Source organism: Rhineura floridana, chromosome 4 (assembly GCF_030035675.1).
Source record: "Rhineura floridana isolate rRhiFlo1 chromosome 4, rRhiFlo1.hap2, whole genome shotgun sequence".
Lineage (NCBI taxonomy): Eukaryota > Metazoa > Chordata > Lepidosauria > Squamata > Rhineuridae > Rhineura > Rhineura floridana.
Window position 1 is genome coordinate 205175634 of NC_084483.1, and position 27986 is coordinate 205203619.

Consider the following 27986-nt stretch of genomic DNA (forward strand, 5'->3'; position numbering starts at 1 on the left):
AAAGAGGGAAAGGGGTGGTGGGAAATGACCAATTTACTCTGGATATTCAAGAAATCTTCTGCTTACCAAATTCCCCTTCTAGGTTTCCATTTTAAAATGTGCAAAATCTTTTGGGGAAACTGTTCAGCTCACTGACTTGATCTCTACCCTTTCACTTTGCAGGCCGATGTTTCTGACACTGACTCTCTCAAGGAGAAGCAGGAAGAAAAGAGCGACCCAGCTGAGCAAGCGGACTTGAGCAACACTGTCACCAGCACTCTTACCGTGCAGGAGTATTTCGCCCAGCGCATGGCAAAACTGAAGAAAGCCCAGCGTGGGGTTGGTGTTCGGCCACCTGATCCCCCTCCAGAGTCGGAGTGTTTGGGATCCTGGCCCAAGAAGAGAAAGAAGCATAAGCATCCTGGGCCTGAAAACGAGGAGCGCCCTGGAAGACCGAAGACGAAACGCAGCAGGAATCGTGGCTCAAGCGAAGAAGACTTGGGGGAGCTGGACATCCGGCAAAAGAAGAAAAAGAAATCTAAGCACCTGGGGATCATCAGCGGCCACTTTATTTGCAACGGATCCCAAAATGGCACCCATGAGAAAGGAAACTGCTACTCTGGAGCATCTGATGCAGAAACCAATGGCCCAGAAGAGCAAAGGCCAAAGAAGAAGAAGAAGAGCAAGCACCAAAAGCTAAATAAGCATGCCACTGAGGAGGTTAAAAAAACTAAGCCAAAGAAGAAAAAGAAGACAGGGAGACACTCCAGTTAACAGCTAATGCGCCTCCCCGGGGCTTTGGCATGCTTGAATTGTTGATCTTCTGGTTGTCCAAGCACGTTAGCCTGGTATCCAAACGTAGCCACGTTCATGAGTGAAACTAGGGGGGTTCAGACAAATACACACCCACATTGAAGGACCGTGTGAGGGGGCAGATGAGGCCACGTACAGGATGCCCATTCCTTCCTGCTGTCCTGAAGAAAAACCTTGCATGTTTGGCCTGAGGGATGTGTAGCAACTGCAGGGGGCAGGCTTAACCCTTGTCCTTCCGCCGCCACCACCCCACCCGCCACTCCTCAGGCTCTTTCATCTGAACCGCCTTGTCTTCTGAAGCAGTCCTGGGCTCACATTTGCACTTCCTCCCCCTCCACAAAATAAGTCGTCAAAAGGAAGAGCGCCCGCTTTGCAGCCCACAAACAGGACCGTTAAAGTCAGGGAAGGACTCGTCCCGCTCACCGCTCGTTGTATACCACGCCACCCTTGGTCGTTTAAAAGCTAAAACTGCAAGCCTTCAAACCACGGGCTCGATGGTTGCTCCGAAATCCACTTGAAGCCTTTCTTATTTATTTTAAATGGGGGGGGGGGATATCAATCAAATTCGGTAGTGCTCTCAAGCAATTTCCACACCTTCTCAGAAAAGTGGTGGGATTCTTACAGGTTGTTGTCTTCAGGACACCTTCCCTGCCAGCGGGTGAACCAGAGTAAGCTACCTGGACAAACTGAGCTCTCTCTCTAGTGGTCCCAGTCTTCTGTGTCAGTGGGCCCTGCTGGCAGGGAGGTCCTGGAAGGACCCTTCATCAGGGTTATTGTGGCGAATGAAGCTGTTTGCAATCCCTGGTCATGACACATTTTTTTCAAAGGGGCCCCCAAGGCAGGCATCACCCGTGGGCTCTCTCCCTGCAGTGCCCAGGAATGCCCCATGCTGATGCTGGCCCTAGGGTTACACCTAGCCCAGCCTTCTCCAACCTGGTGCCCTTCAGATGTTTTCCACTACAGTGTCCATCTGCACAGCTGTTTAGTGTGGGGTGATGGCAGCAAGGCTGTGCTGGCTGCTGCTGTTGTAGTCCAGCATCTGGAGGGCACCAAGTTGGCGAAGGCTGGCCTAGACTCTGGTTCTCAACACCCGCCCGCACAACAGAGCACATTTTGATGTCTGTTTCATTTCTTTGGCTTGCAAACCTAGTCTTTTCTCTTAATTAAAAAATGCCTTGATTCAGGACATTTTTGAATGGTGCTTCCAGCTTACATCAGGGCTGAAGGGGATGCAGAATGCCGTACACCCATTTGTGGCTGCGTTGGCAGTGGAGCGGGTCACGCTACCAGGCTTTCTTGAAACGATGTGATAACTGACCCACAGGGCCTCTGTAACAAAACCCCAAATAAATGGCCTAGCAGAGATGGGAGGGGAGTGGGGGGGTGGTATCTGTTAATTTGTGGTTTGCAAAATCTACATTCCTTAGATTTTGTTGGCACACTTCAAAAGAGCCTGGAGGCACTGAGTACAGGCAATGAATTACTGCTGGTGGAACAGTGGATCGCTGCCTATTAATGCGTGAATCAAACGACGCCCTTCAAGCTTGGTTGCTAACTCAGGATTGGCTGTTTTGGTAGTAGTGGGTTCATTCTCCCTTACAGGCCCTCTGAAGAATGAAATAAAGCTTTGGGACACAGGCCTTCTGAAATGGAATTTGGCATGTGTGCATGTGTGTGTTTTAATTTCCCTCCCCTCCCCCTCATCTACACTTTGATCTCTTTTTGGTACCTGCGAAGTTTCACACGCAAAACTAATTGTTTTCAACAAAGGAGAGCTCCAATCTTGATGGAAAATCAGGTGCAAGACCAACACGGTAAATAGATTTAAGCAAATAGGTGTGTAATAATCCTCTGGCTAGTGTGGAAAAGATCAGAAGATCATCTTACTCGTAATCCCTGCGCACACATGGGGACAGTGTGCGCTTTTAGTTTGACACATGACATGTTCTAAGATGGTTTCCAGACCAGGACGACATGTTCTAAGATGGTTTCCGGCCCTGGTCTCCTATCTGCTACCTTCTCCGCAGCCAAAATATAAATTTGCTAGGGCCAGTTGTGCATATCTGCAGATCTCCAAAGCTTCCTATGAAGTAAAACAACCCTTATCCAGCCTTCCCCCAACCTGGTGCCTTCCAGATATTTTGGACTACTACTCCCAACAGTCCCTGCAAGCACATTCCCTCCTACACCTAGGACGGTGCTTATCCCTTTCAGTTTGTATAAGTACTTGTATTAAAAGGTGTTTGTTGGGTTTTTTTTTTTTTTACAAAGTCTGCATGATTTAATGGGACATTTTTAATGAATTAAAGTGGGGGGGATTTAATCAATGGATCGAAAATCCATTTCAGGCTGTGATCTTTTGAACCTGAGAGTAAACTCCCTTGAATGCAGTACAATTTACTTCTGAGTAAGCAGGGAGTAGAAAAGGAGGAAGGCCAAACCAAGAGATGGGTTGATTCCATAAAGGAAGCCACAGACCTGAACTTACAAGATCTGAACATGACAGATGCTACTGGAGGTGGCTGATTCATGGGGTCGCCATAAGTTGTGATCGACTTGAAGGCACATAACAAAAGCATGCCTAGGATTGCACTGAAATCGTACTTATGGGTTAAACAAAACCTTCACCAACCTGGTGCCTTCCAGATAGTTTGGACTACAACTCCCATCAGCACCACCAGGATGGGAGTGTTAATCCAAAATATCTAGAGGGCACTCAAGTGGGCAAAGGTTAGCTTACCAAAGGTATCAAGGGAGAAACACAGGTAATACCTAAGCCCTCTGGGGCAGGGATGGGAACCTTGCCCCCCCTCCTCTAGTGCTTTTGCCTGAAAGGAACACAGGATGCTGCCTTATACTGGATCAGGCTCTTGGTCCATCTAGCTCAGTATTGCCAACACTGACTGCCAGCAGCTCTCCAGAGTTTCAGGAAGGTAACAACAACCCTACCTGGAGATGCTGGGGATTGAACCTGGGACCTGCATGCAAGGCAGATGCTCCGTCAACTGAGCTATGATCCCCTGATGGAAGGCATCCCTGAAGTGTGATACCTCCATGCTTGCCTGGACAAAAAATAAGAGATGAATGTGTTTATGTAAACTTCTATGTTTACATACCTGGAATGCAGTCTGCTGTCTGAGGTTAGAGTAACATCAGTTACTCTTAATCTATTTCTGCATCTCTGGCCCCACCCACAACTAGCATATGGCCCCCAGAAGGTTGCCCGTGAGGTAATGTGGCCCTCCGGCTGAAAAAGCCCCCCCCCCGTCCAAACATGGATGTCAGCAAACACCATTATACATACCTATGATTTGTGAAAGCCTCTTGCTATTGGTGTGGGTGGGTGAAAGAGGGAGTGCAATTTCGAATGCACTGGGGGGAAAGACAATAGCTCAGTGGCAGGTGGCACGTTTTACATAAAGGAAGTCCCAAGTTCAATCCCTGGCATCTCCAGGGCCAAGTCAGGGGAAACGGCAGCAACGAACATAGCCAATAGTGAGCTAAATGGGAGAATGGCCTGGCTTAGTGGGTAGAGAGCAGTAGTGGCAAGTTCAGAAGTGTAGGATCCCTTCGTGTTTATTTATTCATTTATTTTATTTATTTAAAAAGTTTATATCCCGCTTCAGTTCCAAGGAATTCTAAGCGGCAAACAATAGCATAATAAAACAACATAGTACAGTATAACATACCAAACAAGTTATAAAACATTATAAGAAATATACAGTATATCACACATTACAATTCAAAAGCTGTTAGTCACAGCCAAGCCCCCATCCCCTTTATTTTGCTGTGGGGTTGAGAATGAGATCCTTGTTAATGCCGTCTCTCACAGCAGACGTTGCTAAGAGCCAATAAGCATGAAAAAGGACATTAGCTACTGAGAAAAGTCTTCTCAGTGACTGACTCACCTCCTTTCACTCAGATTGGCTCCAATCAGCTCTTCTCACTCCCTTTTCGTGTTGATTGGCTTGTAGGATGGTGGAGACATTGGGACCCTGCTCCCAAAAAGGTTGGGGGGTGGTCTAAGACCTCCCAAGACCCTGGACGAGTACACCCCTCGTAGAGAAATACTTACTGTTCTGCCTGTTCCAGTGTGTCTCCACCTCTCTTTTCTGAAAACTGGCACATGACGCTAGTCAACCCCCACCTCTTTTTATCCAAAAACCTGGTGGGATCAGGCTGGTTTTTTTAATTCAGCTTCAAACAGATTTTACAGCTGATTGGCAGATCAACCCATTGCTCTTCCAGGTGTGACCAATGGAAACGCTCTGCTGTAGGTGAAGAGCATGCCCACAGCCAGTATAAGGCACCTTTTGGTGTCCCTTATTCAGGGTCACGTAGGAAGGTGGATTTACAATTGCATTTAACCTTCCTGCAATATGTCATGTTATCTGTGAGCAGAAGAGCTCGATCCAAAGGGAATTTTTAATCCATTCTCCAATTTTTCAAGAGTTGTAAATGTGGGAATCATCCTCCCCAACACATACTTTTTTAAAAAAAATCAACCCTCCTGTATGCAAATAATATACAGCCACAAGAGTGGCTGTATATTATAGTCAACACGGATTTTTCGCATTCTGCAATGTTAAGTTGAAAATACCCCCATGCCATTCTGATGCTTCCCATAAGCTCATTTCAAAACAAAACCTTACAAAACTTATAGTTCTGAACTCAGAAACGCTTGCTTAACAACCCTCTAAATTTTCATGGTGATACACAAAACAGTCAGAGAGAATTGAGACTTCAAAATGTAAAAAAGGGGGGGGGAACCAGACTCCTTTTGGACTTTTTTCTGTCAGAGTTCTCATAATTGCTGAAATTCATTAAAAGTCAGCCATCTTCACAGAGTACCTGTAAACCCTATTGCTGACCTTTCTCCATACTCTGACCTTCATCTTCTGCAGTTTAAAAGTTTAAAAAAATGCCTGTCTGATTTTTAATTAATTTAAGAAATTTAGCACTGCAGTCAATGATAAGGCCAGGCATGTTCAGTAAGAACCAACTGTCAGTGTTCTAAAAGCCAGACTCACAGCTGCTGGGCTTGGCTAATCATGGGGCCACACCCACACCAGACCTTTATTTTGCTTGAGACAGTCATGGCTTCCCCCAAAGAATGCTGGGAAGTGTAGTTTGTGAAGGGTGCTGAGAGGAGACTCCTATTCCCCTGACAGAGCTCCAGTGGCCAGACTGGTTTAACAGTCAGCCGCTCCTTGTCTGGTCTTTGACTGTAATAAACTTTTACTTACTAGTCAGCCGCTGCGACTGAAGCTCAGTGAGGGGAACAGGGCGTCTCCGAGCAACTCTCAGCACCCTTCCCTAACTACACTTCCCAGGATTCTTTGGGGGAAGCCATGACTGCCTAAAGTGAAATAACAGTCTAGTGTGGATGTGGTCGGGGACAGCTTTGGTTTAAATGGGGGGGGGGACATGTGCCTGCTGTGGAACAAAAAGGTGAGGGAAACCCTGAAAAAGAATGATACTGTTCACAAAGTTTCCCTTTTGGAAAGGAAAGGGGCTTCCCCTCTGCCCAGTGCCCACCCACCCAATCTTTCCTCTGCCTCCTCCTACCCTCCCTGCCTCTCCCTGCGGTGAGTTTCACCTTTCCCAAGCATGATTGCACAGGAGTAAATCCCACTGAGCTCTAAAAGCATGCAAATGATCAAATCTGCCCTCCCTCCTATCCCCTCCCTCTTGCCCTTTCCCTCTCCCTCCCCTCCATCCTTCCCCCTCCTCCTCCTCCCCCATGGTCAGTTTTGCCTGTCCTAGGACTACTACCTCCAACTTGAAGGCTGTCCATTTCATTTTCAAGCATGATTGCAAGGGAGTCAATCCCACTGAACTCAGTAAGCATGCAAATCATCAAACCTGCCTTCCTCCTCCCTTTTGCCCCTTCCCTCCCCCTTCTTTCACCCCTCCCCTTCAATCCCCTCCCTCCCCTTCCAATCCCCTCCCTCCCCTTCCAATCCCCTCCCTCCCCTTCCAATCCCCTCCTTCCTCCTCCCCCTCCTTCTGCTCCCCTCTCCCCCTTCTTCCTTCCCTCTACTCTCCACTCCCCCATAGTCAGTTTTACCTATTCTAGCCATGATTGCACAGGAGTAAATCCCATTGAACTCAATAAGCATGCAAATGATCACGTTACCAAATTCTTCCAAGCTACACAGGAAGTGGATTGGACTGGGAAAAACCAACCCAGATTGTGTCTGCATTTTGACAAAGTTGTAGGACAGTACAATATCTCAGAGAGGAGGTCAGGTCTCCTGCTCCCCTGGTGCATTCACTATAGCAGCCCAATTTCCCTGCTTTTTAAAGTTTGATAGAAACATCTGTGGGCTATAGGTATGTTCTTAAACAGCAAAGGGTTTTTTCTGCCTATTAGTGAATATCTCCAGTCACTAGTACCAACACATGCTAGCTGCAGGTGGTAGCGGTGTGTGTGTGATAGTTTAACTGAGGAAACTGCCATTTATGAGTAGTACTTCTTGCCACTGATTAAGCAGGGGAAGATTTTCAGGTGATAATACCCACAGTTAGAAGACTGGTGTTTCCTAATGGTATAATGAGCTGAAGGTTCCCTTCTGCCTGAGGGTTCTAGGGGTGATGCCTGCTCTAATTTAATCCGTCTCTATTTGGGCAATCCAAGAGATTAAGAAATGGAGCAGAGAAAGCAGAGCTCTTTGTCCTTTGGGGAAGGGCTGTAGCTCCGTGGTTAGAGCAGCAGCTTTGTACGCAGAAGGTCCCAGGTTCAAACCCTAATGGCATCTCCAGGTAAGGCTGGGAGAGTTTCCTGGCCTGAAACCCTGGACAGCTGTTGACAATCTGTGTAAAACAATGCTGAGCTAGACCAGTTGGCTGACTCAGTATAAAGGAAGCTTTCTATACTTCTCTCAATGGATCAAGCCCTTGACTTCTTGCAACCGTCGTCTGCCTTCCTACTGGCTTAAAGGGAAGGACGGTGTTTGTGTGCAAAAGTGCAACACTGTTCATCAAATCCCACAGTTTGGAAGTGAAGCTGCCAGCTTTGGCCTACAGCCCCATGTCACGGTGACCTGAGAGTGAATCCTATTGAATGTAGTGGGGATTTGATTGGGTTTAACCAGGATGATCAGCTAAAGATGGACTGAGTGGTCGTGGGGGCCAGTTAGAATTAGCAGAGCTGCAAGCTAAGGGCCAGATTTGCTTGCACGTTGTTGCTGCCCCTCCTCCAAGGAAGCAAACATAGTCTCGCCCAGCCAGCCCTATTTTATGTTCACAATAACCCTGAGAGGTTGGTTATCCTAAGTCAGAGAAAGAGAGAAGAGAGGTTGGCCAAGCTCTCCTCGTCCATTTTCTGGATGAGTAGGGATTTGAACTCATGGCTCCCTGGTTTAGAAGTCCAAAACCACCCCCACGCTGGATTTCCTGTTATCTCATAATGGGCTTTTGAGGATGTGTGACTTGATTTATGTATTATTGACCAACTGATTAAAATTTAGGCAGATGAATCTTTCCCTGGAAGGTTATAGGAAGCTTGGAAGTCAGAGTCAGACCATTAATCCATCTAGCTCAGTGTTGGCTACACTGACTGGCAGCAGCTCTCCAGGATTTCAGACAGGGTCCTCTCCAGCCCTGCCTGGAGATGCTGGGGATTGAACCGGGGGACCTTCTGCATGCAAGGCAGAGACTCCACCCACTGAGTTACCAGCTTCCAGTGGAAGGCATGGGCCCAAAGGGCAGACCACCTGCCTATCTTTCTGCGCTGTGGAGTTCAGACTATGTCATGCCATAGAACAAGCAAAGATGCAGAAAAGGGTTTGCAGAACACATTTTAAGGTCAGAAGCCCCCTGTATTACTTTTATGTTCTGTACACAGCATATGTAAAGAAGAAAGAGCCAGCACATTGGTAAGGAGAGTGTCGAAATGAAAAGGAGAGTTTGAAAATGTTTCCAGCCCTGACCAATTTTGCTCCATAGAGGGAAGAAGATCCCTTTTTTTCCTGTTCCTGTAGCTGGCAAAGAGCTCTGTGTAGTTCAAAAGCTTGCATAGTCCTATTTCTATAAAAGAGAGAGATCGCATTTCTCACTTTGCATTGATTTCAGCTAAATTCTACTCAGAGTAGGCCCACTGAAATTAATGAAGCAAAGTTATTCATGTCTATTGACTTCAATGGGTCTACTCTGACTAGGATTAGCATTAAATGCCACCCTCTGTATCTCTGCTTCGGTAGTTTTCATGCAGTAGACGGTTACACAGGACCGTGAAAAAAGATACTCTGCACATGCTCAGAGTCATTCTCAAGTCTTGGCACTGAAAAGTTCTGGAGCTGAGGGATCCGGTGACCTCTAGCTCATACAAAACCTGGGGAGATTGAAAAGGAGGAAGGAGGAAGCATTTGCAATGTTTTCTTTCCCAAACCGGTGGGGGTGTGGTGTGTCTTTCTGCAGTGACATTCCTGTATTTAAAAGGATCTGCAATCTCAGGAGTGGGCTTCTCCCATCCTCCTGTAAACTGGTTCCCTTTGGAGCAAGACGCCTGAGGTGGGTTTTCTGTGTTTCCTTTTGTTTGGTTGCGGGGGGGGGGGGGGAGAGAGATGGCAGGGCACGAAGGATTTCTCTTCAAAGATAAGCTGAGGCTCCAGTTTGGCTAGAATTGCCACTCTCTGATGCAAAGGCCCATTCCTTTTTTCCCGGAAGTGTGGGATTCTCTGGTGTTAGTCAGAGGTTATGGAAATAAACTCTGCACCTGCTTAGGGGCACCATCCCTCGGAGTCCACACCTGATATGACCTAGGGTTTGAGCCCAGGCGGTTAAAAAAGGACACTCTGCATCTGCTCAGGGGTATTGCCCCCCTGTGTCCACACCTGATAAACTCTAGTGTGGAGCCCAGGCAGTGAAAACAGGCACTCTGCACTTGCTCAGGGGCACTGTGTCCTTGTGCTCACACCTGATATGTTCTAGAGTGAAGTCCAGGCAGTAAAAACAAGGACACTCTGCATCTGATCAGGGATATTGCTCCTGTGTCCACACCTGATAAATTCTAGCGTGGAGCCCAGGCAGTGCAAACAGGCACTCTGCACTTGCTCAGGGGCACTGTGTCCCTGTGTTTGCACCTGTTATGTTCTAGTTGAGTCCAAGCAGTAAAAACACGGACACTCTGCACTTGCTCAGGGGCACTGTATCCTTGTGCTCACACCTGACATGTTCTAGCGTGAAGCCCAGGCAGTAAACACAAGGACACTCTGCACTTGCTCGGGAATTGCTCCCCTGTGTTCACACCTGATATGTTTTAGAGTAGAGCCCAGCCAGATGAAAACAGGGGCACTCTGCACCTGCTCAGGGGCATTGCCTCCCCCGCGTCCACACTTGACGGGGTTGCACAAAGGGAGAGGGGCCAGCGGTGGAGGGATGGGTCGTCAGCTCCTCTCCCCGCTTCCGACGGCGCCTGCCTCTTTCCCCCTCCCGGCGGTCTCTTCCTCCGGCTCAAGGCGGGGCCGGGCACTCCCCAGGCGGCACCGAGGAAGCTCATAAATAGAGCGCGGCCAGCCGCCTGCTGGAGCGGAGCGCAGTGGGGTGAGCGCGCAGCGGCGCTATAGGCAAGAAGGCGTCGTCGGGGCTGGGGGCGCCGGTTCGAATCCTGTTGCCCCGCCCCCTCGCTCTCTTCCCGGCATGGCTTCGCTGCTGGGCTCCTACGGCTGGTCGGAGGGACTGGAGTGCTCCCCTCTGGAGCTGCCCGACGGGGCCCCCGCCGCCGTCACCGCCGCCGCGGGGAGCCGGCCCGAGAAGGGGAGCCCCGAGAGCCGGATCCGACGTCCCATGAACGCCTTCATGGTGTGGGCCAAGGACGAGAGGAAGCGCTTGGCGGTCCAGAACCCAGACCTGCACAATGCCGAGCTGAGCAAAATGCTGGGTAAGAAAGGACGGAGGAGCCCCCGGCCGCGCAGGAGGCGCGCCTCCTTCCAGAGACCGGCCCCGCTACGCGTGGCCCCTTCTGCCGTTGGCAACCTGGACTTTCCAGACCTTGCAACTTTCTTCTGCCCGCTTTCTGAAGCTGCAGCCTTATTTCACGCGCACCCCTACCCCATCCCCCTCCGTGGCCCTCTGCGTAAAAATCCGTCCCGCTCAGCTGTGCGGAGCTGGTTCCCCGCACGCCGTGAGCTCGCAGCCGTTCAAAGCAAGCAGGCGAGCGTCGCCTCGTCCAAACTGCAGCACTTCTAAGCCCGCGGAGGTTTTCGGGGAGGGGGGCTCCCAAGGCCCGTAGGCTAGCCTAAAAGTTCGGGGCTGCACCCCAAAACTGGGGGGATTCTGTACTAAACTTAATTACTAATTACTAATTATTAATCTTTTAATTAAGATAAAAAAAAATAGGGGAGTAACACCCCGGCCTCCTGGGAGTCATCCTTGTGTTTAAATCGTTCCCACTGAAATAAATTGTTTAAGCAGCACCTCATTTTTGCTGCCGCCTCGGATGGGACTAAGCGATGGAGTTTCGTGGCGACGCTTGGCGACTTCTTTTGAATGGAAGTTTTAGCTGGGGAAAGCCCCCTGCGATCGAGGCCCTGAGTATTATTATTATTATTATAGTTTATATCCCTCCCTTCCTTCCAGTAGGAGCCCAGGGCGGCAAACAAAAACACTAAAAACACTCTAAAACATCATAAAAATGGACATTAAAATACATTAAAACAAAACAACGCAAAAAAAAAGCAAAAAAGGCTTAAAAAATCTTTAAAAACAATTAGGATGCTTCCCACGAAAAGGAGTAGCTTTTCTTTATTTCACATTGATAAAGTTTCCGATTTGCTCTCTTCCTACAGATTTCTGAGAAGGGGAAGGATTAGGAATGTTTTGCAAACCTCTCTCTCCCCCCCGCTTTTTGTGTAAAACTGGGTCTTAAAATGTGCTGGGTGGGAAAGGTTCAAAGGTGATTACCCTCCTCCGTCCATGTCGGTACCTAACCTTTTTATTATTCAGAGTTCACAGTTGCAAAGAACCCGTTGGACAGAATGAGATGGATTCTCCCGGAAGAAGGCAAAATGTTTTTTTTAAAAAATGCCCAAAATGAATTACGAATCCGATGTGTTACAAATGTACAAAATATTTTCTGAGGACTGTTCAATATAGTTTTCTAAAGAGTCAACAGCCTAGCCTTGAAGGAAATAATACGAATTTTGGGGAATGAGCCCTTGTAAAATTGGTAAAGCTCTAAGAGATGTGATCTGGTGTCTTTCTGAAGTATTATTAAAGGGGGGGATAGTCATATATAACAGCACTCTTATTTTTATCTAGAACATGTAATTATAGCTTTGTTTTATTTTTTAAAGGAACAAATGGACATTTGTTAATCATTTGGTTTGAATGTTGGATTAGACTAAGGATTCTTTTGGCCTGTTTCTGAAAAAATAAAGGAAAGGGTTTTTTTAATCATGTAAAATTAAAAATGTGCAAATACAGAACAACATGTAAAATGTATTCATATTTGTTTACTTATTGTTGTTATAATTTATTAAACTAGTTAGTTAGTTCTTACCCAAAAAGGTCTCAGGGCGACTTGCAACATATTTCAAAGCATACTAATCAGTAGAATTGTATTATACATTAAACACTTTTGCATAAAAATTTAATTCATTTTTTGAAAAATACACAAAGCAATCCCCAATAACATCAGCAAAAAGCTTTGGAAGCAAAACTAACAGCAAACAACATCATTGCGGCCCATGAAAAGCCTGGGGGCGGGGGGAAGATGGCATCTCCAGATATTTGCTAAGGCAGTGTGTGTTAATAAATATTTACTAGCCACATTCTTCATAAAAAGAGCCTAAAGCAATATATAACGCTAAAAACATTTTTTTAAATAAAAAGTTCAGACAGCAATAAAGACAATCACACTTATAAAATCAGCGTAAAATGAACAAATCAGCACTTAACCAGCCATAAAGCAAAGCAATTCAGTAACATCCTAAAACATCCCAAAGACTGGCTGCATCAACTTCTTGATCTGAATTTGTTCAGCGGGAGTTGGGGGGGGGAGCTTTTCTTTGCAAAACAATTAATTTATTTACAATAGAATTTGAGATTAAATTAAAATGATATGTGGAAAGGTGATAATTATTAGCTATCCTGCTTTGTTTCCAACATTTACTACTTTTACATATTTTTGCATCTCTAGATGTAACAATTAGAACTAGTTATCTCAAGCATCCATCCTTTGAAGCAAATTCAGTTGAAATCAGTGCAGGTATTGTTTCTAAGGTGTGTGAAGTGCTCATTCATCACCACTGTTATCTATTTAAGAGAACGCAAGGAACTTTCAGTCATTGGCATAAGCATTTCAGGTTTGTAGTGTCTGTTCTTAACCAGGTTTACTTGGAAATCAATGCCTCTGATTTCAGTGGTGTTTACTTCCAAGTAAGCATATGCAGGGTGGCAACAGTGATCTGCAAAAGCAGGCAGGGGGAGAGAAAATGCAGGCATATCTGTATTTCAAAACTTTCTCTGCCTTTGATTTCTCAAATCTTGAGAATTCAGAGTAAGCTGTGCACGTTTTCGCTGCAATCTTCATAATTGTATAAACTTTCTGTCATGTCCCCCAGTGGAAGAACCTTCATTTCAAAAGGAGGCTGCCTTTTTCTCTGCCTTTCCCCAACATTGCAAAACCTTCTTTGAGATGGTGCAACCAGAACTGTTTGCGTTGGTTTGTATCCAGTGTTAGGTATACTTAAGCGTAGATGCATTGAAATGAATTGGAAATGACTAACTTAGGTCCATTAAATTCAGCGGGCCTACTCCGACTACATCTTACTTGGGTTACAGCCCAGGGGTCGCTCACAGCAGAGATCTGTAAAAGGTACATTACCTGGACTTTTTTCTCTCAATCCCTTTTGCTAATAACCCTGAGTATGGCATTTCCCTTTATCACAGCTGCTGCACGCTGGGTGGACATTTTCACCAGATTCCTGCATCATGACCTCAACATCTCTTTCCGGTTTAATCACCGCCACTTCAGACCCTTATCAGTGTGTTATGTGCAATTAGGATCTATTTCTTGTTTGGCCCAGTGTGTTACAATTAAGTATCTCATTTGCCATTTTGTTCCCCACTCCCCAGTTTGGAGAGATCCTTTTGGAGCTCTTCAGTCGGTTGGAAGTTTCACCATCCTGAATTGCTTGAGGTCGTCTCCAAACTTGGTTCCCTCACTGTTCACTCCTCGCTCCCCACCATCAGGCTCACATAGATGCCGGTAACAATCTCCGCATCCATTAATATGAATATCTTGGAATTGTGGGAGTTCTTCAGTTAAAACAAAACAAAACACCCCAGAGTCTATGACCAGACATTTTATGCTGGTGATAAATTATGCAAGCTAAACTTCACCTGCATAAATTACTTAATTTGCAAATTCTAGAAGACTAGCTGTGTAAGAACAAAAAGAGTTAAAAGGCCGAGGAAGGCTTTGGGTTTGATTTCTTTATTTCCGATCAGAAAAGGAAAGTGGTGAGTGGAGGGCTGGAACTCTTGGAACATGTCTGTGGATTTGGTGGGAGCGATGTAGAGGGTGGCAAAATGACAGAAACGGTGGAGTGCAGGAAATGGGCCTCATTTCTCTCTCCATGTAACTTGGTGCAGAACAGGCTAAATTCAACAGGTGCATCTCCATTTTTTAATTATTATTACTAGTAATATTTATTATTCACTTCCAACAATACCAATACTAAAGAAAAACCTAAAACCACAGATACAACGTTCATCCTGATAAACAGCACCTCTTGAATTTCTGCCTGCCAAACTGCACCTAACAGCAGAAAAGGCACCCTTTCAGGAAAAACAGGTGGCACCTGGAATGGCATTGGAAAGAAATTGGGAGTTGCTCACAGACTGAGTTGAATCCAGTATTAGTCCTACTCAGAGCAGACCTGCTGAAACGAATGGCCCGAAGTGTGTGTGGCTTGTTGCACTCGAGTTTAGTGCTGCAATACATTGGGTGGTATTCAAATACCAGTCCTACCCAGGGCAGGGCCACTGAAGTTAATAGATGTGACTAACTTACATAAATTAATTTCAGTCAGTCTGCTCTGAGTAGGACTTAGTTGACTTCAACCCAGTATTTCATCAATGAAAGCCATCAGAAGCTGAGAGGTGCCCGATAGCTCCATCAGGCCAGTGGGCCATTTGGTCCAGCATCCTGTCCTCACAGTGGGCAACCATGTGCCCCATGGGAAGCCCACGAGCAGGATAATACATTAACACTCCGGGAACAAAAGAGTTCTTAATACACAAATGTGTTAATTAAATTTGCTCTTGCTAATGAAATTGGCCCTTATCGACTTATAAACATGACTTCTGTCTGTCACTGAGCACCTCCTTCCCTCCCTATTTTCCACTAATTAGATTGTCTGATAACCCCAATCCACAGTCCTTTTGTTTCCTTTTGTGCATTTATTTATTTAAGATGTATTTCCTGCCTGTAACTCCCGGGAGCTGCTGCCAGTCAGTGTAGACAGTACTGAGGTAGATGGACCAATGCTCTAACTCTGTAGAAGACAACTACCCATATATCTTTGCAGACCTGATATTGCTACTGGACTCCCAATTTCTCTAGTGTGGTCCACCGGCAAAGTTTTAGAGTTTTTATGTTGCTTTCCCCACAACATCCCTATGTGGTGGGCTGTTATTTCTCAACCCGTTAGAGAGGTGGGGGGATGATGGAGGCCGAGAGGGAGAGAGCACACTGCCTGTGGCCATTTATTTATTTCAAACCCTTTGGTTTGAATGAAAGTCTTAGGGTGCTCCAAGGCAGCCATAAAAGTAGTATCAAGAGGTGCTTTTTATTTTTTGCATGTGTGTGTGTTTTTGACGTATATCTAAAATGTAGCAGAACATTAAAAATCTGGGCAAAGTGATTTAAACCAAGAAGACAACTGGAACCAGTAAAACTGATCAGATTTAAGATGGCATGCTGGAAAAATAGGGTAAATCAAAAGGTGTTTGCCTGGCACTGGGAGTACATAAAATCTGGCACTCGGAGAACTTCCCTGAGCATTCCACACATGAGGCGCTACCTGCGAGACGCCTTAGTATTTGCACAGGCTGGTGCTGGAGAAAAGTCCTTTTGGGGGCTGAACTTGGGTGTCTCAATCTGTAGCCAGTACTCTGCCCCAGGCTCTACCCTCATTGTCACTCACAGCTGACCAAGGTGAAAGTGGTTGGCTTATCCGGTGACTTTGGGCCAGTGACAGACTCCTGGCCTAATCTACCTCACAGGGTTGGTGTGAGGCTAGAACAGGGGTAGAGCCATGTACACTGCCTTGAGATTCCTGGAGGAAAGGTAGGATATAGAAAAGACATCATAATCATCAAATACAACCCTTAGAATAGATCTAGGGGGCTTATGGGGTGGGGGAGAAGAACATTATGTTGTACCAGCAGAAATCCTTGCACTGATGGAACATTCACACAGTGCTAGATCGGCTATAACTAATAAAAACAATGGGCAGAGCAGGTGTAAATGGCACTTTGCAGAGTAGCATAAGCCCAAACTTTAAAGCAATCACAGGCCTCTGCCTCGACCAGTTTACAGTCTAACAGTGTAAACAGACTAAGAGGAACAGAGGAGAGGAGCGGAGAGAATCGAAGGTAACCCGGGGCAAATGTGAGCAAATGTGCGTAGCCCAGAGCGTTGCAGCACATGCCTTGTGCAGCATAAAAGGTTTTCCCTTTTCCTTTTTGCCCTTGCAGGCAAGTCTTGGAAGGCTTTAACTCCATCCCAGAAGAGACCGTATGTGGAAGAGGCGGAGCGGCTCAGGGTTCAGCACATGCAAGACTACCCCAACTACAAATACCGGCCCAGGAGAAAGAAACAGGTCAAGCGGATCTGCAAGCGAGTGGATCCAGGCTTCCTGCTGAGTAACCTCTCCAGGGATCAGGACCCCATGCCAGAGAAACGGGTGCGCAGCAGCAGGGCAGCAGGTGAAAAGGACAGGCAGGCCGACTACTCACCCGGTCCGGTGCTGTCGAGCCTGGGGAGATACCGGGAGGTTCAGAGCGGCAATGCTGGTGCTCCCATGGACACTTATCCGTATGGCCTGCCCACTCCACCTGAGATGTCTCCGTTGGATGTGATAGATCCTGAGCAGAGCTTCTTCTCCTCCCCCTGCCCCGACGACCCCCGCCATCCCCACATGTCGGGAGCCCCCTATGCTCTGGAGTATGCCACCAGCCCTCTTCGGGGTAACCATCCTCTAGGGCATATGTCAGTCTCTCAAGCAGCCCCCTCCCTCCCTTCCCCTCCCTCCAGTTGCCCAGCTCCCCCCTCGGGCAATTATTACTCCCCGGCTTTCCATCCCCCCCTCCATCCCCCCGGCCTCCACGCCCACCTTGGCCAGCTCTCCCCTCCTCCCGAGCATCAGAACTTCGACAGCCTGGACCAGCTGAGCCAAGTGGAACTCCTGGAGGAGATGGACCGCAATGAGTTTGACCAGTATCTCAATGCCCCCGGACACCCAGAGCCTAGCGGACTGATAATCAACGTGCAAGTATCTCAGCCAGCAAGCGGTGCCCACTCCTCTGAGAACAGCCTCATTTCCGTCCTAGCTGATGCGACAGCCACTTACTACAATAGCTACAGCGTTTCTTAGGCCTGCGGGGTGAGATCAGCCCCCTTGGACCGACCCAAGGAAGGATGTTTTGCCGGAGAAAAAGGTCTGTGGCCTTCTCTGACCTTTCTACCCTTTCTCCTCAGGGTTTCCCAGTCTGAAAGAAATGGCTTTGTATTTTGGCTACTAGGTAATGACTTTATCAAGCAATCCTCCCCGTCTAAATCTTTTGAGTATCTGACTTCAGAATCCCACTTCCAAGGGCTGAGGGATGCCTCTTGATTGAGTGGTAGACCATGGGTTCCCAGACCATGGTCTGCGCCTCCCCAATGGTCCATGAGCTTCATTCAAGTGGTCTGTACCGTATCTGTCTGGATTTGTGGTTGAAGTTGGGGCAAGGCACCTCCATTGCATTAAATGTTCATGTTGGTTTTTATTTGTGTTTATTTGATTGTGTTCAAATTTGAATGCTATGGAGTTGAAAGAGTAATACCACAAGCTACAATATACAGTAGAAGAGCTAAATGAGGCAGTAAAAATACAATTAAAAATCATTCGGCACCTAGCTCAGCACACTGCAATTGCTACAAAAGGCAGAAAAATCATGAAGTAGGCGGCCAAGAGCTCAGCAATTTTCACATAGTACAAGGGGGGGGGGAGTTTGGGAACCGTGGATCTAGAGCATGTAACCAGGCTGCCATAGAAGAATTCCTTTCCCTTCCTTTGGACTGAAGAGTCTACTCAGAGTTAGGAGGACGAGGGGTGGGGAAATCAGATTCTCCATAGAGGACTTGCAACACTATGGGCACGAAATCCCAGGCTCTGCCCACAGCTGAATTGCGTATTGTAATGTATCCAGGTTAGAAATGGGCAGTTGCCAAGCCATGCAAGTTTCATAAGATGCAACCCAGGTTGCAACCTTAAAATCTAGATCTGAAACGTTTCTTTCCCAGCCCCCCTTAAGTGGCTGGAATACTCTCACCCAGTAGTGTAGTGACTAGTTCAGAATTGCAGGGTCCCTTCATGATAGTCACGCCATGCCCCTTCATAGTCACATCCTGTCATTCCCTTGCTTGCTCTCAGTCGTCATCTCCACACTCCTCAGTCCTTCCCACATTCACCTTCCCCCAGAACAAAATATGTCCATAGGAGCCAATCAGCATGCAAGAAGAGTGTGTTACCTACTGAGAAGAGTCTTCTCAGTGGCTGGCTCACCTTTCACTCTGATTGGCTGCAATCAGCAGGAAAGGACAAGGAGCCATGTAAGAATATTCTTCTCCATGGTTAACACACTCCCCTTTCATCCTGATTGGCTCATAGGACGCTGGAGACATGGGGACCCTGCTCCCAAAAAAGTAAGAGGTCTAAGACTCCCCAAGACCCTGGGCCATTACACCCCTGCTCTCACCCAGGCAGCAGTGGAGAAAGAACCAGAAAATAAATGAGTCTGCCTACAGAAGCTGAAGAAGATCAGGAAATTTGAAATAACCTCTCCTCTTGCTTTCCTAAGATGCAGCCCTTTAACCAAAGGTGCAACCTTTTGGAAATATCTGCTAGGCCAGGGTTGGGGAACCTGTGGCCCTCCAGATGTTGTTGGACTTCCCATGAGCACAGCCATACATCTGGAAGGGTACAGGTTCCCCAGCCCCTAATGTGTAGATTTCCCCCTTCATCCCTCAAAATATATGTGTGTGTATATGTTATATATATGTTCCAAGTTCATGGAGGTGGTCCTTGCTAATGGTGTTAGCATCTCAAAGATGAACTGGTTTTCTGGGGGGGTAAAGTGAGAGAGAAGATCCAGTCTTAAGGAAGAAAGTCTTGAGACCGCTTTCACAATTCGAGTTAAAAACTCATCTCCAAGTGACATAACAGATGAGGTAACAGGAGGTTCACTGTCAGGTCTTTCCGAGTTTCAATTTTAATCAGTAGTGTAGTGGCAAATTCAGAAGTTCAGGGTCCTTTCAGCCACCTCCACCATCTTTTTTTGCTGCTGTGCTGAGAATGAGATCCTTCTCTCACAACAACAGATGTACCTAGGAGCCAGTAAGCTTTTAAAGGACGAGTGTTAGCTGCTAGGAGGAGTCTTCTCAGTGGCTGACTCGCCTCCTTTCACTCTGATTGGCTCCAAATAGCAGGAGCAGGGCAAGAAAGCATGTTAGAAGATTTCTCAGTCTTCTTTTCATGCTGATTGACTCACAGGATGCTGGAGACATTGGGACCCTACTCCCAAAAAAGTAAGGGGTGTAAGACCCCCTGAGACCCTGGACCACTACACCATTGATTTTAATTTACAAGGATTTGGGGAGTGGGGAAAGGGATTTGAACAAAGCATGGGTATGAGTGGTGGTGGTGATGAAACATTTTTTCCTGATCAAAATCGTGCCCTCTCTCATGGAGCAAATTGGGCTGACATCAACTTCGGAGGGGAGGGTGGTTTAGAACTGGGAAAGGGTTAAAAATCTGTCCCCGTGCTAGTCTCAACCCACTGTACCTCCCCTGCAGAAGTGTTTAAGTAAAAATGTAAACCAGGAATGGGTTGCCCATGTCTATAGCCTGATACTGGGCATCTCACAGGCTTGAAAATAGTCCATCAGCTAGTCTTCCGTGGCAGCAGAAAAGTTGGTTTTGCCCCAGCCGTAAAGGGTGCTTCCAGATAGATGTTTATTGTGGGATTAGTATTGATAATTAATTAATTGCATTTGAATCCTGCCCTTCCTCCCAAAGAGGCCCAGTGTGGCAAACATCAAAATGTTCAAGCAATACAATTTGAAATAAAACTTATTTAAAACTATCGAAAACCACCTAAAAAGATAAAACTTTTTTTTAAAAAAAATTACTGTTCCCCATGCATGCAAGTTTTTCTGCAATGTCTCCACAATGTCTCTGGCATTAAAATTCCAGTCTCCCACTCCCATTTCCCCCCAGATTTACCTTTTCTTGGGAAAATCTAATGTTAAAAACAAAAATGTTACCAATGACCGGCTTGCAATATTTCAACAACTCCTTTGCAGTTTCCCATCTGGAAACACCCTCAGACATTTAAGTGTGGGCTGTCGGGCCAGTAAAATCTTTTGTGAACTAGTAACTTGTGGACTTATTTCCAAGGCTGATTTAACACCTATATTTTAAACCTTGGGGACATAGTTTGAAAACACAACTAAAAAAAAATTCCTGAAAATATGGCTGTTTCAATTTTTAAAAGTGCATGCTTGAATGATGAGTCATAAAGAGGCGCATTATTGATACCCAGTAGCCATTTATGACTACAGAGTAGCCTAGCTATGAGGAGTACTCTTGGGCCACATCTACACCTTACATTTAAAGCACTCTGGTGCCACTTTAAGAATCATGGCTTCCCTGCAAAGAATCCTAGGAATCGCCATTCATTAAGGATACTGAGAGTTGTTAGGAGACCCCCATTCCCCTCACAGAGTTACACTTCCCAAAGTGGTTTGACAATCAATCCCTCTTCCCAGGGAACTCATAGAATCATAGAATAGTAGAGTTGGAAGGGGCCTATAAGGCCATCAAGTCCAACCCCCTGCTCAATGCAGGAATCCAAATCAAAGCATTCCCGACAGATGGCTGTCCAGCTGCCTCTTGAATGTCTCCAGTGTCAGAGAGCCCACTACCTCTCTAGGTAATTGGTTCCATTGTGGTATGGCTCTAACAGTTAGGAAGTTTTTCCTGATGTCTGAGAATTGTAGCTCTGTGAGAAGAATAGGGGTCTCCTCTCAGCACCCTTAACAAATTTGGTGCAGATAGGGCTTAATAAGTGTGGTCTCTCCAGAACTCCTCAGTGATGGGTGCAGTATTTCTAAAAATACAGTTATGTTAACCGTGTCTCAACAGGGACCCTACATCTTGTGTGATGTCTTAGGAAATACCCCAAATTTAAGCATGCCTTGTGAAAGCAAACTGATCCCTCAGCGTTGCTATTTTCCTGGACGAGGGTGAAGCTAGTTGCCTTCCAGAGGGCCCCTGTGGAACTTGCTCCCTTACGAACACATCTCTAGTTGTAGACAATGACCAGGTTGCTTCCATCTGAGTTTAGGAGACATGCCAATGCTTTGTGAAGAAACCTGTCCTGGCAAAAGGGTCCTACAGATCTCCTTTATAATAATAATAATGTGAAAAGAGCCCTGCTTCATCAGTCCAAAGGGCCAGCACCCTCTTCTCACAGTGACCAAACAGGGGTCCTAATGAGAAGCCCACAAGCCGAACATGAGCACAACAGCTTTCTCCTCACTTGTGATTTCCAGCAACTGGTTTTGAGAGGATACTTCCACCAACAGTGGAGGGAAAAGAGAGCCAATTGTGGCTAATGCTAGTGGCTAGTACTCTCAACATCTGGCATTTAGAGAGCCAGTGTGGTGTAGTGGTTAGAGCATTGGACTATGACCTGGGAGACCAGGGTTCGAATCCCCACACAGCCTTGAAGCTCACTGGGTGACCTTGGGCCAGTCATTGCCTCTCAGCCTCGGAGAAGGTAACCCCCCTCTGAATACCGCTGACCATGAAAATCCTATTCATAGGGCTGCCATAAGTCGGGATCGACTTAAAGGCTGTCCATTTCCATTTTCCCACCTTGGAGATTCCATTTGAACACCATGGCCAGTAGTGTTTGATAGACCTGCTCTCTGTGGATTTGGCTTCAGCCTTTGAAGCTCTTAAATCCACGGGCAATCGTGGCACCTCAAGCAGTGAATTCTCAACGTCTTCTATGCCTTGTGCAGTGAGGCATTTTCTTTTGTCAGTCTAGAATCTGCTGCAAGACCATTTTTCTCAGTGACTATTATAGAGGAAGGGAATTTTCCCCCTCTATCCCCTTTCTTCATGCCATGCATAATTTTATAAACCTCTATTTTAAAAAACTGAATGAAGGCATTTTCAAGGTGGACTTTGCACCACAGAGGTGTGGCTCAGGCAGTGCTGGCTATGTCCATGCGCATGCATGCATGCCCAAATGTACGCTGTTTGTGTTCTCATTAGAACACATGGAGAAAGGTTTTGTAACCATTTGCTAGCAGATGTCTCTTCAGAGTGCATTTTGAATGTTCTCAGTGTGCTGTTGTGGTCATCCAGTTGTCTGTCCTAAAAGAGAAATTCGATTGAGTTCGCTTTTAAAGTGTGAATTTGGTAGGTTCACTTTTCTGAAACGCTATGCAAACTGAAACACAGGCATCCTTCAAAATTCACACTTCTCCAAATTTTGCAGTGCAGTTTTTCAGGCAAGAAATGAGTATAAAAACTCATATGCTAGGGTTAAGTGTGCATAAAAATGCATATATTATGGAAAATAAAAGAAACACATATTTGCGGAAATTGTTTTGCAAAAAGGTGTATCTTAGGCAAAAGATTGCACAGAAAAATGTGTTTTTTTTTAAAAAAAGTGTTTTATTAGGAGAAACCCGCACTATAATGCTGACAAATTTTTATAAGAATTTAAAAAAATGCCGATAGCTGCATAGTGCAATAGTGAATTTCAGACTGCAAAAATGAGAAATTGAGAGATCCATCCAAGAAGCTGTGTGCTGGAACTGAGAGCAACATCTGTAGCAGAGTTATGGCCCCAGGCAAGCAATTTCTCCACTCAAGTCTATGAAATAATCACTCTCCCCACTGGCTACCATACATGTCCAAAGCGACCATGCCAACAAATTGTGCATGGGCAAAAGACCATGTGCAGGGGTGGGAAGTGTCAGAAGCCAGCTCATTCCATTGTTGAGCTGCTGTCTTGGAATGAAGTCTTTGCCCAAACCTTTAATCCAAATTCAACCTTTTTTTGGTCTCTTTTAAGCCCACTGCTCCTTTGGTTTTGACTTTCTGCTGTCACCTTTCCTCTTTCGAACATCCTTTTTCAATATGGAGAACAGCTGTTAGTTTCCTCCTCCATCAATTTTTTTTCTTGGCCTTGTTAGTGCTAATTAAATTGTGCAGTAGGACAAGATACTCCCTGACCTGCTACGCTGGACCTGTTCTGCCACTGGTGGTTCAGCTGTCACAGTGTCCTCATGCACTCCTCCAGCTCCATCTCGCTTTGCACATGACATACACACATACTGCACACCCTCAGTGTGGCGAGAAAACGAGAAGTTTCTTGGGCCTGGTGAGGCCATTTGGCAACAAGCTGTTGTGTTCCAAGTTAAAACATCTTGTTCTTTCCCTAAACTTCACTCCCAAAGCTGTGCTCTCTCTCTCTCTCTCCCTTTCCCACATTACAGTGAAGGAAACCTAGATCAGCCACCACCATATGTTCAACAGAGAGCAGATGCAGCACAGGGCAAAGGAGAAATCTAGTGTTTGCATTTTAATGAGAAACTACCTAATTTGAACTTCTCAAGCTGAAACACAGCTGTCTTACAAACTTTGCAGTTCTCCAAACAATGTGTACAAAAATGTATATAGCAGGAGAACGCGTACATAAAAATGCACATATTGCTGAAAATAACGCACAAAAATCCATTATAAGTGGAAATTGCTTGCAAAATGTGTATATTAGTCAAAACTGCCTACAAAAATGTGTTTATTAGGAGAAATTGGCACTAAAATTCAGGAGAATTTTCATGAGGATTTTTTTTAAAAAAATTGCAAATTGCTGCTGAAATGTAGGGAACTGAATTTAAGATTGGAAAAATGAGAGAACCGAAATTGACAGATTTGTCCATCCCTGCTTACAGTGCTGCATTTTGAGGTGTACATGAGATGTGCACTGAAAATATATGTCTGAAGTGGGACTTAATACTGGGAACGATCTATCGTCCCCCTGATCAAAATGCTCAGGGAGACCTTGAGATGAGATATGAAATTGAGGAAGCATCCAAACTAGGAAATGTGGTAGTAATGGGTGACTTCAACTACCCGGACATAGACTGGCTGCATATGTGTTCCAGTCATGACAAAGAAGCAAAGTTTCTAGATATTCTAAATGACTATTCCCTAGACCAGTTGGTCATGGAACCGACCAGAGGGACGGCAACCCTGGACTTAATCCTCAGTGGGGACCGGGACCTGGTGCGAGATGTAAGTGTTGTTGAACCGATTGGGAGCAGTGACCACAGTGCTATTAAATTAAACATACATGTAACTGGCCAATTCCCAAGAAAATCCAACACGGTCACATTTGACTTCAAAAGAGGAAACTTCACAAAAAGGAGGGGATTGGTAAAAAGAAAGCTGAAAAACAAAGTCCAGAGGGTCACATCACTCGAAAATGCTTGGAAGTTGTTTAAAAACACTCTATTAGAAGCTCAACTGGAGTGCATACCGCAGATCAGAAAAGGTACCGCCAGGGCCAAGAAGATGCCAGCATGGTTAACGAGCAAAGTCAAGGAAGCTCTTAGAGGCAAAAAGTCTTCCTTCAGAAAATGGAAGTCTTGTCCGAATGAAGAAAATAAAAATGAACACAAACTCTGGCAAAAGAAATGCAAGAAGACAATAAGGGATGCTAAAAAAGAATTTGAGGAGCACATTGCTAAGAACATAAAAACCAACAACAAAAAATTCTATAAATACATTCAAAGCAGGAGACCATCAAGGGAGACAATTGGACCCTTGGATGATAAGGGAGTCAAAGGTGTACTAAAGAACGATAAGGAGATTGCAGAGAAGCTAAATGAATTCTTTGCATCTGTCTTCACAGTGGAAGATATAGGGCAGATCCCTGAACCTGAACTAACATTTGCAGGAAGGGATTCTGAGGAACTAAGACAAATAGTGGTAACGAGAGGAAGTTCTAAGCTTAATGGACAATATAAAAACTGACAAATCACCGGGCCCGGATGGCATCCACCCGAGAGTTCTCAAAGAACTCAAAGGTGAAATTGCTGATCTGCTAACTAAAATATGTAACTTGTCCCTCGGGTCCTCCTCCATGCCTGAGGACTGGAAAGTGGCAAATGTAACACCAATCTTCAAAAAGGGATCCAGAGGGGATCCCGGAAATTACAGGCCAGTTAGCTTAACTTCTGTCCCTGGAAAACTGGTAGAAAGTATTATTAAAGCTAGATTAACCAAGCACATAGAAGAACAAGCCTTGCTGAAGCAGAGCCAGCATGGCTTCTGCAAGGGAAAGTCCTGTCTCAGTAACCTATTAGAATTCTTTGAGAGTGTCAACAAGCATATAGATAGAGGTGATCCAGTGGACATAGTGTACTTAGACTTTCAAAAAGCGTTTGACAAGGTACCTCACCAAAGACTTCTGAGGAAGCTTAGCAGTCATGGAATAAGAGGAGAGGTCCTCTTGTGGATAAGGAATTGGTTAAGAAGCAGAAAGCAGAGAGTAGGAATAAACGGACAGTTCTCCCAATGGAGGGCTGTAGAAAGTGGAGTCCCTCAAGGATCGGTATTGGGACCTGTACTTTTCAACTTGTTCATTAATGACCTAGAATTAGGAGTGAGCAGTGAAGTGGCCAAGTTTGCTGACGACACTAAATTGTTCAGGGTTGTTAAAACAAAAAGGGATTGCGAAGAGCTCCAAAAAGACCTCTCCAAACTGAGTGAATGGGCGGAAAAATGGCAAATGCAATTCAATATAAACAAGTGTAAAATTATGCATATTGGAGCAAAAAATCTTAATTTCACATATACGCTCATGGGGTCTGAACTGGCGGTGACCGACCAGGAGCGAGACCTCGGGGTTGTAGTGGACAGCACGATGAAAATGTCGACCCAGTGTGCGGCAGCTGTGAAAAAGGCAAATTCCATGCTAGCGATAATTAGGAAAGGTATTGAAAATAAAACAGCCGATATCATAATGCCGTTGTATATATCTATGGTGCGGCCGCATTTGGAATACTGTGTACAGTTCTGGTCGCCTCATCTCAAAAAGGATATTCTAGAGTTGGAAAAGGTTCAGAAGAGGGCAACCAGAATGATCAAGGGGATGGAGCGACTCCCTTACGAGGAAAGGTTGCAGCATTTGGGGCTTTTTAGTTTAGAGAAAAGGCGGGTCAGAGGAGACATGATAGAAGTGTATAAAATTATGCATGGCATTGAGAAAGTGGATAGAGAAAAGTTCTCCCTCTCTCATAATACTAGAACTCGTGGACATTCCAAGAAGCTGAATGTTGGAAGATTCAGGACAGACAAAAGGAAGTACTTCTTTACTCAGCGCATAGTTAAACTATGGAATTTGCTCCCACAAGATGCAGTAATGGCCACCAGCTTGGACGGCTTTAAAAGAAGATTAGACAAATTCATGGAGGACAGGGCTATCAATGGCTACTAGCCATGATGGCTGTGCTCTGCCACCCTAGTCAGAGGCAGCATGCTTCTGAAAACCAGTTGCCGGAAGCCTCAGGAGGGGAGAGTGTTCTTGCACTCAGGTCCTGCTTGCGGGCTTCCCCCAGGCACCTGGTTGGCCACTGTGAGAACAGGATGCTGGACTAGATGGGCCACTGGCCTGATCCAGCAGGCTCTTCTTATGTTCTTATGTTCTTATGACAGTAGCAACAGGAAAATTCTCAGCCTGTCTATCTAACAGGGACTTCTCCCATATAACCAGCTCTGCACTGCTAGCCTCTGCATTCTAGCAACTATATAGCTATATCAGGCTGCATTAACAGAAGTATAGTTTCCAAATCGCGTGAAGTACTAGTTCCCCTCTGTTCGGCACTGGTTAGGCCTCATCTTGAGTACTGCATCCAGTTCTGTTCTCCGCACTTCAAGAAGAATGCAGACAAACTGGAACAGGTTCAGAGGAGGGCAACAAGGATGATCAGGGGACTAGAAACCAAGCCCTTTGAGGAGAGACTGAAAGAACTGGGCATGTTTAGCCTGGAGAAGAGAAGACAGAGGAGATATGATAGCACTCTTCAAGTACATGAAAGGTTGTCACACAGAGGAGGGCCGGGATCTCTTCTCGATCATCCCAGAGTGCAGGACACGGAATAATGGGCTCAAGTTGCAGAAAGCCAGATTTCGACTGGACATCAGGAAAAACTGATGTCGTTCCATACGACAATGGAACCAATGACCTAGAGAGGTAGTGGGCTCTGCGACACTGGAGGCATTCAAGAAGCGGCTGGACAGCCATCTGTCGGGAATGCTTTGATTTGGATTCTTGTGTTATGCAGGGGATTGGACTTGATGGCCTTATAGGCCCCTTCCAACTCTACTATTCTATGACTCTATGATCTCCAAAGATCTTCTCATTTTGTAAGATGAGAAATCCCCCCCTGCAATGATCACATGACTGTTTACACACTGTTGCAATTAGGGATGGAAGGATGTCAGTTCTGTTTCTCTCAGTTTCTCCATTTTCTAATCTTAAATTAAGTTCACATTTCTGCAGCAGTTCGTGATTTTTTAATTTAAAAATCCTCATGAAACTTCTTCAGCATTTTAGTGCAAATTTCTCCTAATATTATGCACTTTTGTATGTTATTGTCACTAATATACTCATTTTTAGGCACGTTTCTCCCTAGTGTATGCATTTTTGTAAATAGCGGTTGGAGAACTGCATCAGATAGTTCGGGCAAGTGCCACTTTCAAAGAGTGGCTGTGTTTCAGTTCTTATACCTTTTCAGAAAGTGCAAATTTGATAATTTGACTTTAAATGTCTACTGAACGGAATCCATCCCTAGTTGCAATCCCATTGATCTTAGTGGGAATACACTAGGGAAA

The 27986-nt window shown here is 45.7% G+C and overlaps 2 protein-coding genes across 3 annotated transcripts in view; both read left to right on the top strand.

Annotated features, from left to right (window-relative positions):
- PINX1 (PIN2 (TERF1) interacting telomerase inhibitor 1) overlaps nt 1-2446 on the top strand; it is a 63002-nt gene extending 60556 nt beyond the window's left edge. The window contains exon 7 of one of the 2 annotated variants that reach the window (XM_061625810.1): nt 163-2446. In XM_061625810.1, the coding sequence (XP_061481794.1) occupies nt 163-753 (591 nt within the window). In that variant the 3' untranslated portion in view covers nt 754-2446. The remainder of the gene's footprint in view (nt 1-162) is intronic. The other variant, XM_061625812.1, reaches the window with a different exon arrangement.
- A 7772-nt stretch (nt 2447-10218) lies between these two features.
- SOX7 (SRY-box transcription factor 7) lies at nt 10219-17793 on the top strand. Its single transcript, XM_061625809.1, has 2 exons — nt 10219-10675; nt 16501-17793. The coding sequence occupies exons 1-2, from the start codon at nt 10435-10437 to the stop codon at nt 17397-17399; spliced, it is 1140 nt and encodes a 379-aa protein (XP_061481793.1). The 5' UTR covers nt 10219-10434; the 3' UTR covers nt 17400-17793.
- The last annotated feature ends 10193 nt before the right edge of the window (nt 17794-27986 follow it).

Coding starts and splice junctions, on each gene's coding strand:
- SOX7 (XM_061625809.1), top strand. CDS start 10,435: ATGGCTTCGCTGCTGGGCTCCTACGGCTGGTCGGAGGGACTGGAGTGC. Junction 10,676..16,500: donor CGAGCTGAGCAAAATGCTGG/GTAAGAAAGGAC, acceptor TTGCCCTTGCAG/GCAAGTCTTGGAAGGCTTTA.